The sequence below is a fragment of the Orbicella faveolata genome, unplaced genomic scaffold (genome assembly GCF_042242905.1).
Source record: "Orbicella faveolata isolate gen_17 unplaced genomic scaffold, um_ofav_v1 contig_47, whole genome shotgun sequence".
In the NCBI taxonomy this organism is placed as follows: Eukaryota; Metazoa; Cnidaria; class Anthozoa; order Scleractinia; family Merulinidae; genus Orbicella; species Orbicella faveolata.
In genome coordinates, this window is record NW_028301577.1 from 4,760,001 (window position 1) to 4,777,489 (window position 17,489).

Below are 17,489 nucleotides of genomic sequence, written 5' to 3' on the forward strand. Positions count from 1 at the left end.
TACTCCCTGTGAACAACCCAGGCGACTTTATACGCAGTTTCATCCGCCACGAAAACATCAACGCAACGTGCATCGTAAAGTAATTCATAGAAGAAGTGGATACTATATAAGACCTATATAGGGGATTAGCTCTCTCACCCTTCTTGCTCTCTGGGTCCTGGTTGAGTCCCAAAGTAGTCCAGCTTACTGCCTAGCATTTTGCTAGCTAGTTTGCCTCAGCTCTTTAATTGGGCGAGTAAAATACACGAAAAATTAATCATTGACCATTATCTGAAAGTTGCTGTCTTACCTCTTTTCCATCAATGTCTTTACATTTTGTGCCATCAAGAGCCGCTTGCATAGCATTTGTGAACAAGGCAGTAAACAACGACAGCATGATCGCTCCCACAAGGATCCAGATTACACCGAACAAGCGTCCGAGGGAGGATTTTGGGGTTTTATCACCGTATCTAATAAGGGAAAAGTATTGAACAGTGCGGTGCATGAGTTACAGGCCTAACCATCTGGAGAATGAAAATGTACCAAACGACTCATACTTCGGTGTCCTTATTGTAGATTATTTATCACACCTAAACATTGCATGATCGTAATCGATACTTATGTTAGTGTTTAATTAATGACAGATCGGATGCATTCCAGATATAACATTAACAGTTGTTTCTCTAGTCTTTATTGCTGTTCAAAATTGTTTACATTTCCAGGGCAGAGGAAGAAGTACTTTCTGGTCATGAAAAACAGCAAATACGTATACAGCATTATTTGAGCGCACCTTAAAAAATGACATTTGTTTATGAACAGGTGAACTTTGTAACCATAACTGTATAAGCTGACACTACATACTGAAGCACATAAATTGAGGCATATTGAGGTAATTACCCTACTGTTGTTAGTGACACCACGGCCCACCAAAACCCCTCAGGTGAGCCGGCTGTAAAAGAGGATGGAAAATGTCCTTGGTTTACGCTGTGTTCCTGTGATTAAAAATGGACAAGAAGTTTATTAAGGCAGAACGTGATGAAAAATAAAATTAAACGACCTTTTGATATCTTCATGGCACCGTTACTAACTCACATGCAAGTTGCAACCATCAACGTTTTTAGAAGTCATTGTTCATCTCAATTATATTGGTCAGTTAGATCAATAGCCTTGTATGGTTAACTGAATCTGATTGGTCACTGAAACAAGCACAACTTTCTGACAACGTTTGCACAAACCGTAGGAGAACATGAATGTGGAGCCTAAGAACTCCGTCTTTCGAGGTTAGTAAAAGAGGTCAAAAAGTTGCTAAAAATATATAAAATAAAAATAAAAGTAGCAGCAGTAGGGCAATCGTCATTGTTGAACTGTTTTTGTTTTTGCTTCTCTTGGGAATCAGCGTTGAAAAGGAGTAACGTTCGCGCCTTTCAACGCGTTGCTATCAGTGACTGTTTGTATACTAGAACATGCTATGCATCATCTATTTTGCATTCAAGATTGCAGACTGCACATCGCTAGTGAACAGTAGAGTCAGGTCCAGCTCAATCCTTTTACCCACAAACACAAGTTGGATCTTTTTCCTTTAATGCTCACTGGGAATTTTTTTTGGGGAGGTTTTGATGTTGTTTTGGTAATTATTCTCTAATTAAACCATCAATCAACCCTTTTGCGTGCCAACTATCGCGTCTTACAAGCACCACTTGTAAACATGGTAGTAAACTACAAGACCGCTCACAAGATCCTGCAGATTATAAAGCTGATCTTTTTGCAAACGCATGAGGGACCGTTAAGAAGTAGAATTTCAGAAACTTTTATGTACGCTTTCATCCACAAGAAAAACAAAGCAAATATCATAAGCTAACTTAATTTAAGCACTAGCTTCTCACCAGTAGCCAGATAACAACTCCAGAAATCCCAGATAGCAGTATGATACAGGCAAGGATTGGCCACTGTGACGTAATAGAAGTCAATAACTGTTCCCGCGACTCAGCCTCACATATTTTAGTGTTTACAATCATTGAACAACCCGATGATACAAATGCACGGATGAGCGTCACATCGGATTTACCGTTAAGCGCTGCCTTCGCGTCCGCTTGAATGGGAAAAGCGAAATCCACGCTCTTGTTTTTGATCAATTCAACGATCTCCACCCAACTACGGACATATATGGGCACCATTTTGCAAGCTTCTGGATCATTTTCTTGTCTATCAAAGCACGTAAAGTCTACAAACCACTTTATTTTGTCGTACATAAAGCCCTTTTCAACGCTTGAGTTCATAATGTAAGGTGGAAAGTCTAGCAGAGCGATGCTGTAATTACATTTCGTCTCGGGTTGATCTGACTGACGATTTCGACGGGCTTGACGAGTATCTCGATGTGACCTGATTTCCCTGACTTGCCGGGCCAATCTGGAATGATGACTTGAATCGATCTGACGAGTTTTGCCATTGACGAGCCAAAAATAAGAGCAGACCAGAAGGCAAAAGACAAGCCTTTCAGGGACACCATGCATTGTAAACACCGCTGAAGAAGCCGCGTACTGGATTAAAATCTGCTTGGAAGCAAGAAGTCTCCAACTTCAGGTGTTGACATACAAATCTGAAACAATATTTGAAGCCAGAGTTAGAACGCGTTCTTTTATGAAGCTCATTTTCTTTGCAAGCATTGATAATGGTTTTCCTGGCTTTTTTTCAGGAAAACGTCAACAAATTATTTTCATTGCAGGAACATTGTCAGTGGGATTTCCTGAAATATGAAACGCAGGAAATTTGCCTTGTTTTGGGAAATATATTGTCGTGCTCTCGAAATGAATAAAGAAAGCAATTATTTAAGGCAATTTTCATCTCCGTGAAAAGATACAACTGCAAAGCCCACTTGAAAACAAAAGAAGCCCAACTTGTTGTAATACTTTTCCATCTTTGGTCCCTGTCAACTTCCCAATAAATCCCTGTCATTTCACGAGTAACTCACTCAAAATCCAAAAGCCATTAACGTCTGGTTTGCTATTATCAGTAACTAAAGTTAAAAGCATCCATAAATCATTCTCAACTAATAAACATTAACATAAATCGGGGCCGCAGTAATGAAGTCTAATACAACTGCACAATTATTCCTTAAACTCATTACATTGCATTACTTTATTATCAAGATGATATTACAATTGGTGAAAGAGCTCTAAATCGCGTTTTATTTGCATTAAAGGCAGGGAATACATTTACAGTGATCAAAGTAAAATTATACACCATTTTCCCGTAAATAAAAGCTCTTGGAATAATCAAAGCAAGGGAATTTCACCCTAAAACTCATCCTCTTAATAAAATATAGGAAATAATACTTGATAATCGTATATTTTCCTTTGGTATTATTATACGAAGTTGAATCTGATTATTCAGTCCAGGCGATCTTTTGAAGACCACATGAGCTTTAAACGCTTGTAGCTTTAAAACCATTGAAGAGATGGAACTCAAATTTGGTGGCCTTTCCTAAATTTATTAGGGAACAATTCGATATGACCTGTCATTGTTCAAGGAACTTGCATGCATCTATAACGTTTTTATGGCCACAATGTCCGGGCGCGGGTTTCATCCTGTGATTGAACAATGAGCAATTCGATGCTTAAAGGAGCTCCAAATACCGCAGAATGGGACAAATAATCACAGACGATGTCTTTAGAGCACGTACTAGCGCTGTGTACATAATGTTTCAAAAAGCCCGGGCTCTCTTCGCCAGAGTTTTAAAACATCACCACATTCATTATTCTGCGTAATCGACACGAAAACGGCGGGTGATTTGTATTATTGGCGGAAATTTTTTTAACAATGTTTTGACAGGATCTTTGATGTTACTAGAGATAAACTGAGATACAGGATAACACATTTCAATGCGAAAGCAAAACAGACTACACCAGACACTGCGTGGGTGTTATTGCAGGACTGCCGAAAGCGATTCATCAAAAACGATTACCGAATTCAACCGCCCTCATTCAAGCTACTGCAGGAGGTATATTAAAAATGAACTCTAGCGCGAACAAATCACGTCAAACAGCGAAATTCAACTTAAACTATTGTGTAGTAGTCAGTCAAGGAAGAGGAGGATGCTCCCAAGCTATTGTACGGCCGATTGATGAAGTGCGGCAAACGGATGTCATAATTTGAAATTGCATGCAAGTTTCGATAATATATTAACTCGAGAATAGGTAATGTATATTTACGAACGGTAAAAATGAAGACAAATCAGCCCTGATCAAGGAAACAATCATTCTAGGAAATTCAAGTAATAACGGTGAACAAATAAGTTCCCATCAGCTTGCTGGAGGTTCAAAAGCTGTAGCGAAACTGTAAACAAGATTGTATTACCAGAAACACTCTTAAAAACCTCTCGAGTATTGATTCTGCGCGAAACATGACGAGGCAGTATTGTCCGACAAAAAAAAAATGTGATGGTTTCACGACAAACTTTTAAAAAATGTGTCGGAAATGGTAGAGTTATACTGTCTATCAAATAAAAGACTTGTTTATAGAAAAAGAATATACAACTTTCTTGTTGCAGTGACTAACCTTCAAGTGTGCTCTCGTTTTGACTTGCAGATTCTTTACAAATCGTAAATCCGGCCTCGTCAATATCAGGCGGGGAGATATCAGGTAGCCTGAATTTCAGGTTGATTGCGGCCTGAGTCAGTTTTGCCAAAGCTCGCTAAACAAATTGAAGACAATATTTCCAAATCGACAACAAATTGAGAATAAGGAAAGCGCGACAATGTTTTGGCACTGTGGTGTAAGTAATTTAAAACTTGTTAGTCGGTCGTAGAATTAACATATTATTGTTCCGTCTTCGTTGCAAATTTGCGGTAATACACAAAAAGAGCCTCAAAGTATGTCATTAGCACATTAGGTCTTCCGTCCAAAAACTGTCAATTAGTTTGAAAACCTCATTATGCATTAAATAGCGAACTGCAACACGTTTTAATGTCATAAGAGTAAAAAGGAAATGTTTAGAGAATAAAGACATGAGGAATTTGGTCGAATTTAAGTCTACATGGCTTTAAAAGCGTTGCCCATGTACGCGGTCAACAAAACAGGTGAAACAATTCGTGTGCTGGTCAGTAATCCATAAAGAGCTGCTCATGGCCACTGCTTCATATATATGATAACAAAGAAGCGGGCAAACAGAACTTCACAGTCATAACTCACTGTGAAGAGTTCAAAGATAAACATAATTCGCCGCACTAGGTTCATTTACTCGAACAAGGAATATCTTCACCTACCGTAATATATTCTGACAATATTCTGCGTCATCTAACCGTAGAATACAAGAAAACCAGCCCTAACTAACGTTCAAACAATATATGAAGAGGTCTACTCATAACGGTGAGAAAAAAACATGGGGAGATCTGCGGCTGCGTTTTGTTGATTGAAGAAAATAAAGGTGATTCTTGAATCTCAATTGGCCATTTTTAACTCCTTGAAAGATGTTTTAGTTGCGGTTTTTGCGGAACATCTATTTACGTCATATAGAGCTTGTGATGGTCTTAATCAATATCGTAATTTATATACTCGCTTTCAAAAACAGATCGTCAGTATAACCTGCGAAACCGTGTTTCCAAACTTATTTTAGCTGCTTTCTGTAAAAGTTTATGAAAAGTCTCTTCACAACGTTTCGCGCAAGTTTTAAACTTTATTCAACTCCTCTGACAACGTTTTGAATTTGTAATTTGCAAATTTGGCAAGCGCTTCTCTTTCTCTCTTTTTAGCTGGCGCCGAGAAACAGGTCTCACCCGCACTCAGTGTAAATAAATACTTCACCAGCTATTATGTTTACTTCAGCATTGCTTCTGGTGCAAGAGAGTTTTTCAAGAATATATTGTCCCTCATAAATAATATCTGTCTTCTACAAACCGTAATGATTCAAATTCAGTCACATATTAATTACCTTACGTCAGGCCAGGATTATAAATTAACTATATTTATACTATGAGCTATAAACTTATTGCAAGAAAAAAGGTTCTCGCTCTGGCTTATCCGTGACTTAACAGCTAAGATTCATAAAAAAAAAGTCGATTGCCTACTGGTAGAGAGTGAGAGAGGAAAAAAATATCTTAAAATTTAAAAGCAAAATTAATGTTATGAGGTTTTGGCGGCTGATTTCGATTACTAAGAAGAATTATTAGAAGCTTTTGAATAAGTTACACTTTAGAAGGCGAAATAAATTTCTAGTACATCTGTACATTACGATTTAATGTACAACTGTTCGCTATGCCGAAAAAAAAAAAAACTGAAAACATACGTATCTTGTTAGTTCTCGATAAAGCACATTTCAGGCAGGTGTCTATGCGATGTAACGAAATGACGCCTGAAGGTGAATTTATTTTGACATTCGAAGGCAATAGACTTTCTCGAATAATTGAAGTCCGCCTCCGGTGGCAAGATAATAACAAAAACATGAAGCGTCTAGATGTAAAGGAGTCATGCGAACGAAGTTTGAAATTTAGATCTTTACAATTGGAGGTGTTGTCTCAAAGTTTGAAGGCGACGCTGACTCAGAAACAAAGGGTGGGGGAAGGAAAACTCCCGCACAATGTTCAATAGATATTGATACGCGCTGAGTCACTGGGTATTTTTAATTGTGGAGAAGAAAAGAAGAAAATTAAAGCTGCCTACCTGGCGTAATGATCAACTCAGTGAACTCCAGGTTTGACCTAGCGCACGGATGGCTCTAAGCAATGCAGTTTGACCTGCCGTTCGAATTGAGATGAAAACTGATAATTCAGCATTTTACTGGTGAATCATACTTATATATAAAAGGCCCCTTTGTTTGAAAAGCTTACTTTTGGAACAAGCTAGGAATTCACGAATGTTGAAAAAAGCTTGCTTAGAATCTGTATTTGTATTGTTCACTGGAAAACCCATTTTTGGGAGTGTGCAGTAAAGTTTCATTCATTCATTCATCTTTGAGTGTTGTTGACTTCCGCTCAAAGATTCAAGCTATGTATTACGTATAGTTAGATCATTGTACGTCAACAGAACTTTCAGTTTGAATTCAAAATGTAAAATGCGAGCGAAATAGACATCCAGATGCACTAATAAAAAACATGTCGTAAATATCCGTTTGAATTGTTTGTCGCGAAGTGTAAAATTAAAGTGAAACCCTACCTTTATTTTTAAGACATCTTGATGCTGGAAACGTTATAATCTTCCATCAACCATGCTTCCTCTTTGTGCGTGACTGTCAAGATGTCATTCTTTTTCAGTTCGGCTCGAGGAATATCTTTGTGACCAGATGTTGATTGCATGTGTGCATGTACTTACTTAGTAACCGAGGTGAGGACAGCTAGGCTGAAACAAAATGCTTTTTAATTTTTTTTTATCTCGACATTTCGACCGATGCCCTCAATTCGTCCTGTTGTGGCTCATTTAACAAAAAAAAAAAAAAAAAACGTAAAAGCGGGTCGAAGGCAAAGGCAGTGCTACTTATCTTAGAATGAATTAGCGGTGATAAATAGACTTTAAATTAACACACCAAGTTGCAAAAATGTCATTTGAAATATCTACGAGCGACACAAAGTCTGTGTCCAAGTTGCTTTCTCCTAGGCTATTTTCTGACCTCATGGCACATAAATGTAGCTAAATAAAAGTTCCAGGTTGTGTTTATTGAAAACTTGATTGTCTGTGACAGGAAAGGAAAATATTCAGGCCTTCCGAGGCTAAAACGATTTAATGTGCAATCTCGCCTCATGAGATGACAAAGTTATTTAAGTATTTATTAGTCTATAAACTTAGCTTTTTGCTATCGTGATGTGGTATTTTTGTCTCGTTTTTCACCGCTTCAAACTAGACGCAAAAGGTCAAGTTGTCGCTTTTGACTGTCCTCCAGAGAATTCGGCAAAGGAAATAACATCCATCGAGAAGTTAACTTCCTCAGGTTTCATTTACTGGTATTTTGTATTTTCGCAGGAACATATGAAACATGTTTTGTTCGATTGTTCCTCTAATTTCGGGCGAGACAAGCTATGCCTTTCTGTCAAGAGGATACTGGAATCAGTCGATTGGATCAAAATATCGAACTGATAACTCAGTTAATTAATTGTGTTTTTGATCATTCATCGAATAAGACTTAACGGAGGATGAAAGGTGGGTCAATGGATAGCGACTGACAAAATAAAACTTTTAAAATATTTTGTTATTAAAACACTACGAGGTTGTCGTTCATGATAGGGAACAACGTAGACCTGCATTATTTCTCCTACTTTTTTTAAATTTTTCATGTGATTTCGTCAATTCTCCATCTAATTCTAATTCAATTAACTCAAAGATTGTGCGGTAATCTGTAAATCTTGACCATCTTGTTCTCTTGTTTTTGGTCTATAATTAGAATTCTGATCACCTCCTTGGTTGTTTTCGGAGTTGCTTGCAATTTGATGTTCAGCCGATCCTTTGATTGAAAGACACTACGTCTCAAATCTCATGATTCTCACGGCTTTACTCTAAAAAATTCCCTTGCATCTCTGAAATGTCAAAACATACTTTTGTGTGGCGTTTTCAGCGTTTTAGTCAGAATCAAGCGTAATCCTGAGAGGCTTAGATTATTAACAGGTCAAACAAGGACGGTGTTCTCTTACTCCAGAGATTTCTCCGAGGTCACGAGTCGAGTAGGCAATATTATCATTAAGATATTAACTTTTCATCATTTTCTTTCTAATTCAGTTTGCTTCTTCTGCTTCCTTGTGATGCTATGGAAAAAGAACTACTGTGTGCGAGTTATATATACCGCCCGGAATACCAGAACCTCAAATTTCACAGTTGTTTTCAGGGTGTTTTATGATGTCTCTCGTGTAATATTAATCCATCATTTTATTTTCCATTCCTCATAAACGTTGTTTCGCTGTTAAATAACAAACCAAGCGCAATAAAATATTTTCCTTTGTTAATTGGGAGCAAAACCATAAAACGGAGATCCAAATTTGCAAATCAACAGCGAAAGCGATCTCGTTATAGTCTTGACCTCGCGGCTTTCATTACTACAGTACAGAAATTGTATGATACTATGCGGTCCGTTTTTCCCAACCTTCGTTCCTATAAAACTCCTTAACTTTTGAACGAAATTCCAGCCGGATATGGTCCAATGTTATTAAAGAAGGCAAAATGTTTTGTTGAGACGATGTATAAGGTGGCAGTCGGCTCGGCTCCGGTAGATATGTGGCCGGGTCGTGGTATGAAATTGACAGATAATTATTTAACTCGTCCAACAAGATGGCAGATGCAAAGCCGATGAGCGCAGTTGACAAGCATGTCGATTAGATTTTCGACTTCAAAAAGGAATGAAATTCAACAGTTTCGTTTGGTTGCTAACAGACCAGTAATGATTAAAACAACATCGAAATTGGATAAACGAGTCATACACGGATCAGTCCGTAAATACAAAGAAATGTAGGTACTCACAAAAGCAGTCTTCTGAACCCTCTGGGCTTGGCGAGGTGACGACTTAGAAGGTCGGACTCCACGTATAGTGTACCCTCTGTTGTAAAAAAGCAAAAAGATTAAGAGATGTCAAATTCTCGAGGCGAGACTTTGAGCGGAGCCCCTGCCCGTCAACTTTGTTTCTTGAATATACAAAAATAATCATGTAACTCAAGGAGCTATGTGAAAATATGAGTAATATGAGTAATATGACTAAGTTTATGATGTCCATGAATGGTTGGGCGTGTTTTTCCACTGCAGACAATGACCGCAGCAATGTCATTGATAAAAATAAAAATAATAAATCAACATAAACCTGCCGAAATAAAAAAGCTTGACCCGCTGTTTTAAGAGACTTGTTGTAAAATAAGTCCAAGACCTTGCCACGTCGATATGTTTGTTATTCGTTACTCCAGCATGACCTCCTCACTTGAAAATACTTCAACTGTTCGCTCTATTAATGGCTATTGAAAAGCTTTCAGCTCATCCAGAAGTAATCTAAGTGAAACCAAATCTGTCTGTTGTTAAACCTCAGATATTTCTTTCGGGTATTTGGTGGCCACTGTCCTTAAAAGCCCTTCGGGAGAAGTTCAACAACTGAATGTGTAACGCTGCAGGCAATAGTGCTATATAATTTAAAGTAATATAATCGCAATATGCTGTTTGTGATACACAATGTTATCTTGATTCGACAGAATTGCCACCTTCTACAAGAATTTTACTGAGCCAAAGCCTTTTATCGTCCTATCAGTTACCTAGAGAGCCGATTTAACATGTGTAAAAGCAATTTAAAACGCTTGTCATGAACTAGCCTTACATAATATATTTTTAATCTTAATAACGAATGAAATTTACTATTTTGAGAAGAATTGCTAGCTCTGGCTGCGCAGTGAATAATATTTTTGTTGAACACTTTTTAGCTCTTTTTCCAGTGTTTTCCTCAGTTTTTAGTTTTTAACGACATTTTGTGAAGCGCATTTGTAAATTTAAATAAAATTTGGGCTGTATAAATTTCAGCTATTATGGGAATCCCAAATGTTACTTAGAATTAAAAGTTTCTTTTGGTCGTGAGCATTTTCCTGCTGATGTTGTCCTTGTCGTTTTATTTATGTTTGTTTATTTTATATTTCACTTGAATTTTCCTTCACAACGAAAAGTAGCATTACATAATTTTTTGTAATTTTGTTGTATCGTATTGTAACTTTTATCGCATTTTATTGTAATTTTAGCTAATTCAATACCAAAAAGCCCCACGGCATTGAGAGTGTTAAAATAATTTGTATGCTCGTGCCTTTTTCCTAAACTAGTGCGTAGCACCTAAATTGCGCTGAAATGGTATAAAATATGCTTACCGTACGTTTGGCATTACTTATCATGTTTGATATCTGAAAAAGATGGGCCCACCTCTCGACTGATTAGATATTCCCGCAGAAACTTCAAAGGATCGTCTGGGTTCTAGATGATTTTAAAATAGGTGAACAAAACAAAGATTGCAACAAAACGGGTTTAAGAATTCAGCGTCTGGAAGCTTTAAAAATGTCCATATATTATTACTCCTTTCAGGAAACAAATAAGTGGACGATCGAGTAGAAACCTTGTTGCAGCATTTCAGTGTTTGAAGGGGAAGCGATTCACTTACGTTTCTACAGTGTTTTTTAGAGTTACTAAATAAACCGGGATGATGTAACTCATTAAGCACTTTAAACTTTTGTTGCTTAGAAACTTCAAAGAATGGTTTACTATCACTGAAAGCCATATAGGCACACCAACCTTCAGCTTTCGATGTATAAGTAATTAAAACTTTTAAATGCGCAGTGCTTAGAACGATCTCACAATTAGCGCATTTCTTCATATCCGCGACGCTGTCATGTAATGCTCCAATTCCAAAATGACTACAAGGAAAGACAGCAAAAAAATCTTTTGGCTTTACCTGTAAGACAGTTCTTGATAAATAATTGGAATACATTATGAACATTGCATGTTATGATGATTAACAACTACGAGGTTGGGCATAGATTTCAGTACATCGAAAAGTGGCACTGCACATCGGCAAAATAAATCATTTATGAATCGAACAAATAAATCATTCGCATCATCGAGACAGTTGAAAATCGCGCGGGCCTCGGGTAGCGAATTCTTTCGAAAGTTCTTTGAGTTCACTTTCTCTTTTGTTGTTGTTGTTGTTGTTGTTGTTGTTGTTATTGTTATTGTTGTAGTATGTAACCTCCAATTCCTGTAAAAAAAACCTAGTTTAAATCATTTAGTTGAGGTTTTTTTTTATAATAGGAACATTTCTTACTCTTCTTAAGAAGATGTTCCAAAATGCTATAAATTCTCCGATTGACGTCAACGGTTTCAATGGCCATGCCAATTTTGAGATGTTGTAAAAGTCATCATTACCTACGGGCAGTATAAGATTCATTCCGCTGAATATAATGTAATCAATTGTTTTACACAGCATCAACACAGCTTTTCCAAAACAGTCGTTTGAAAATAATTGGTTTTCAATGTTCACACAGGAGGTGAACATGAAGCGAAATACGATTGTGGTTCTACGAGAAACACCGTGATATAAAATAATTTTCGTTAATGACAGTTTCAAATAATATTAGTCGTTGTTTGAAATATTGCAGATACAAATCGAAGGCATCTGAGCAAAAAAACCTTTACCGTACTCTTTAATTTGAAAGAAGGCCATATGTTAAGTTCGTTTTCAGTGTGCCATATATTTGTCGTAGATCGAGATTTTGCAAATTTTGATCAATGAAAGAAACCTTGAAATGATAAGTTGCAGTAAATTCCCAAATGTTGTAACTAAGGCAAGTTTACATGAAAGCAAAGATTTCTTCACCTATACGAAATGTTGTTCTGAATGGCAGCACCAAGGATTCGCTTTCCTTTTCGAGCTATAATACAGTGTAAATACAAGTGCCCACCGCGATGAAAAACACATTTTTTATATACATACACATTTTTTATATATATTTTCCGGCGAAAATAACCAAATAAGTATTACACCAAAAGTTAAAGCGAAAGTCTGAAGAAAAGTCTGATTAGATGATCGCTAACGTTGTACTTAAATTGTCCGGCTCTGCTCCTAAGCTGAAAAGAAAGGCCGATGTTTTTGCTTGTAACTTTACAAAATATCGTTGATAATACTGCAAAGGAATCGCTCTGGCTATTTTTCGAACTCGTTCAGACTAAAACTGGCATAAGCTTAAGTGTTAACTACAACCAAAAGTACACCTCTATGCTTTCATCATATTTTGAAACTAACATACCTAAATAGCTATTGGACGAATTATTTTAACTGCAAATTCACATTCCAACTGCTCGTGAAAACTCTAAAGTGGTACTGAATTAAACTCAGATGCCGAAACGAATACAATTAGTTTTATCCGCGCTTAAAGAGAATAAAAATAGAGACCAATATATGATGTACCTCTTTACATGTAAAAAGGGAATGCTCTAAAATATTATTTTCGTGAAATTAACCAGACTGTCGCAAAACATGCGAAATACGTAGAATTGAGATGAATTTTAACAAATGTAGTTAGATTCGAGAAATCCCTCGGAAATCAGAAAAATACTTAGAGCTTAGCTTTCAAACAATCAAGTCGACTTCAGTGTTACCGAGATAAAAACGGTGATTTCGAAATTAGCAAGGAAGAAAGGAGATTCTCACCTGAATAGAGGACCGTTTAAGTTTAGGAAAACACAGTGCCTTTTCGTGTTAATATCATGAAAAGCTCCAGAAATAAAGTTATTCAGTTATTCAGAAGCAATTAGTTTATTTCAATTCAAATAATATCAGTGAATATTTTATGTCGGGATAAACGAGCTTAAGATGTCACTCAAACTAGTCTTCCTGAGCTAAATATTTGCTAAGAATCTCTCATTATTAAGGAACAAAATTTGTTCCCATTATGTAATTCCAAAACAAGTTGGAACAGTTTGAAAGCCGGTTTGAAGGCGAACAATTTCAGAGTGCGAGAGAAGAGTTTTAAATTAAAAATTGAACTTTTGATCGTTCAAACAGATTTAAATTTGAGACAAAATATGTTGTTTATTTTCATAACTTGCGGTTTGTAATCAGAGACGGGTTGAATTTATTTTAAAGTGCGCAGATTCGATATATTACCAGTAACACTTGAAATCTTGGTCATTGAAGGAGAAACAAAAACTCTAATTTCATTCAGGGGTGGATTGGTGATAAGCCTGTAGCCCTTTACACCTCAAACTCAGTGAAAGGTGCTAAGTACTCTTCACGCTAGTCTACTGTATGCCGTAATCAAGAAAATCCTAAGATGTGAAGGTATCCCATTCAGCTCTATCTGATTCAAATAAAAAAATTGCGAGTGACTTGTTTTTGTTGAAAATCTAACACCATTGGAAGCGTTAAGCCAGTTGACGGCGGATTTGCATGCAAAAAACTGATAAGACTACGATCGTGCCCGAATCAAAGCCCTCGCCTCACGTTAGCACGGACAGTTTCGATTTTTCTGGAAATTTTTTTCATCCTTTCTTCTGAGTTACCGAACTCTAAACATTTCAAAAGGTTTTTTTGCTTTTTGTTTTTCAATACGATCTTGAAATATAAAGAAGATATATTTTATCGTAGACAAGTTAACTTTAATGTGTCAAAAAAGCAGTAGTTTGCGGCCAAGCCTTAAACCAAAACGTAAAACACAAACAGTACTTTCTCTCCATTTTCAGATTCTCTTGACGTGTATTTTCTGCCATGCTAGAATTTGCCCACCGGTAATACGAGCAATTTGGGTTATTAAGTATTTTCGCACCTTTCAAATCAGGGTGCGCGTTTGAACAACAGTTCCATTGACAATAGATTCGCCTGTGGTTCACGACTGAAAGCACTAGCGATTTAATTACAGTTCATGGGATTTGTTTTCATTGCAGTCAGCTTGTCATCGTTCGATTTTTTTTTAAGAGTTATAGATTTTATCGAGTCCTGAGCGATAAAACTAGGAACAATGGAAAATGCAAGTCCTGTTATAAATAAGTATTCACTAGAAATGTTCGCCTAATGAGGACGGCCGATTTTTTTTCAACTAAAACTTTTCCTAATTTGTGGCTAATCCATTATTTTTAGACCATAGACCTAGATTACTTTTTGTTTACCAAAAAATCTACATTAATTATACATAGAAAGGGCTACTCCAGGTGTCCGTCTTGAAAATGTTTTCCTCAGCCCTCATAAGCATAATGTCGATTGACGAAATTTCATTCAATTTATTTTAGAAGTGCTTTAGATGTCCAAATTCAGTTGTCTGGGCATGTACCCTTCCTGCTATCGCAATTTTACTTGACTGTAACGTAAAAACACAAGTCATCAGTCAAAACAATATTTAAAAACCTTGTTTCTTATTTGCCTTTTATAATTATAATTTTGCCACGAAAATTAAGCTTTCTTTGCGCGCAGTTTTCTTGCAGTAATCAAGAAAAGGCGTTCAAAATTTATTGGATAGAAATAAATTTGGTGTCGGTTTAGGTCGTTTGTTCGTATTATGACTGTTTCTCTTGTTTAAGACTTCCAAATGCAATCAAATTTTACGGAAATAGATAGTTTCGTATCATTAACAATATTTTAAAGGAAAACTTCAAAATTTGTTCATTGAACTCAAGGCTTCGCAGCTTAATTAAAGTCAAACATCACAAAAATTGCTACTGGAGAAATTCTATTTGCCGGAAATAGAACTTTGAAATAAGACATAATGTCGTTCACTTAATTCTACAGTCGTGCTGGTTTTTACTTTGGAATCGCACCGCGTAGAGCGGTGAGAAAGGATTTAAAGTTTGGTGTCACAGGTATTAAGTAATAATTATATGCTACATCGATAAACGGCACATGAAAGAAATTTGACTTAAGAAAATTCCCCACAAAATTGGAAACTTTAACTTGCCTTTATAGGTAAAGTTCGTACAATTCGAATCGGACTCACTGTTTTTGTATGTCTTTTACATGTTTGGGCCTCGTTTCGTTTATAGTAATTAACGTTGTCACCGAGGAACATGATGTTCACTCAAATGTAAGGCAAAATACGGACATCTACACCGTACGAGACAATTTTGTTCACTTACCAATGCAAGTTCCTTGGGCATATAAAAGGCAAGTTTCCTTTCCGACTCGTTTTAAACAATCAAAGTGTAAGCCATTCGTATATTTGTAGACTTTTCAGGGAAAAGTAATTCAGCAAAACTACACAGGACAACTCAAAACATCAAATCCAACAGCGTGGCGAGCATGGGACTGAAGCTGATGGCATTTTCTGCTGTTACAGTATTGGCTCACACGACGATCACCACAGGGAAATATGAAACAACGGTAAACAATCGGATCAGATTTGCATATACAGTCACTGCAAGTAATAAACCTAATTGAATCGCAGCTATGTCTGTAGGGCACTTTACTTGGGTTCTTAATGTCTGAAAATCAAACACTAAACGAGCTTTGCAGTTAATGTTCTGACAACCTTGCTTATCAGTTTAAAACTGAGTCAAAAGAATTAATAGCTTGACAGTCATGAAATATGAATCTTTATAACCTATCCATCTACAAGCGATATAAATAAGTCGAACTAAGGCATATTTCCGGTGAAGTTTAGAAACTGTAATATCAGTTTTCTTTTATTTAATATCACTGCGATTAGTGATTAGCCTCCAGCAAATCTGACAAAAATAAAATTATTTACTTTTGCAGAGAACACATTTGCAGAGAACACATTTGCACATCTGCAAGCTTAGTATCCCGCGAAATATGAAATCTATTTAAAAGGCCGGAAATTAAAAATATGACCAAGAACAGTTATTTTTACTGACAAAGATTCATGTTTAAAACATCCTGTCAGGCCGTTAAATGGGTGACTTGGACGTAATTTTCTACCCACCAAAACTTAATATATTCAGGTTTTCAGGCCGATAATTATGCAAATTTTCCCCAAGTCACAAATCAAATAAGTCTGTAACTTTTAACTTTAAGCATTTTAAGCCATTCGATCGGAAGGATAGGTTTTTACAGCAATTCCTGATATCCGTAAAACCTATTTTTCGAATATGGACAATTTAGACTCAGTATTAAGTATAAATAATCAAACGCGATTTATTTTTTCGGTCGAACATAAGATAACCACTTTTTCGTAACAAGATATACGTTTAGCTAATTTTCTCCAGTTTCTGTAATCATTCATTTTTTTACGAGGTTAGGTGAGGCCCTATGCGCCAACTTGGTGCCAGGGGACAGGTGAAGGTGAAGAATTTTCTCCAGTTTTCCCGATTATTCAGTTATTTTTCTTTCTTTAAGAAAGTCCAAGAAAGCGTCTCCCAGTCGTTTTCTTCCGCGTTTGCTCTATAAATAATAACATTTTGCAGTTGATTTAATAAATGAGGTCTAAGCAAGTCCACTTTCAATCGCTTTTTAAACTATGGACTTTCGAAAGGTAAAACTTCAGAAAGGTAAAACACCCACCCACCGGGAGATCATTTGTCTAACTCGTAATGTTTGATACCATAACATATCGTAACGTTCGCCGCACATTGATAACGATAGGCGCCTGTAAGAGTACTAGTTGTTTTAAAAAACAAAGACCTTGTTAACTTTAGAACTGATACAGGACAGTGGCAATTTTAAAGAGGACCTTGAGACACAACCTTTTAAGAAAAACGCTGCAATATTTTCAAAATGATATTAATTTTCACATGGAAATTTATGAGGTTACTTTAGTCCTTACCTTATTGTATATAATTTTGTTCCTTTAAATTTATATTAACAATTTTGTTACTGTAAAAGTTGCAATCCCTTTCACCATTTATCCTTCCTGAAAAGCCCCATTGGGGAGGTTCAATAAAGTTACGATTTATCATGTACACGCACCGCTACACAAATATCAAAATCGTAAAAACTTCTGAAATTTCTATTTCAGTTGGAAAGCTTATGTGCAAGATATCGTCTTAAACTTAAAAGTCTTCTACCTCCATGTTGTTGAGACAAAAACAAATAATATCTTTTTATTTCAATCCTTAGCACCTGTTAGTTAAGATATTTT

At 36.4% G+C, this 17,489-nt stretch overlaps 1 protein-coding gene across 8 annotated transcripts in view; it reads right to left on the reverse strand.

The window, feature by feature from the left end:
• LOC110066509 (uncharacterized) overlaps nt 1-17,489 on the reverse strand; it is a 36,806-nt gene that overhangs the window by 5,406 nt on the left and 13,911 nt on the right. For 5 of the 8 annotated variants that reach the window (XM_089279235.1, XM_089279234.1, XM_089279231.1 and 2 more), the window contains 4 exons: nt 9,412-9,487; nt 1,863-2,575; nt 877-971; nt 290-449 (listed from right to left, as the gene is read on the reverse strand). In XM_089279235.1, the coding sequence (XP_089135361.1) occupies nt 290-449; nt 877-971; nt 1,863-2,489 (882 nt within the window). In that variant the 5' untranslated portion in view covers nt 2,490-2,575; nt 9,412-9,487. Of the gene's footprint in view, nt 1-289; nt 450-876; nt 972-1,862; nt 2,576-4,533; nt 4,670-6,633; nt 6,708-7,125; nt 9,381-9,411; nt 9,488-10,833; nt 10,857-17,489 lie in introns of those variants that run through there. The other 3 variants (XM_089279232.1, XM_089279236.1, XM_020773744.2) reach the window with 3 other exon arrangements.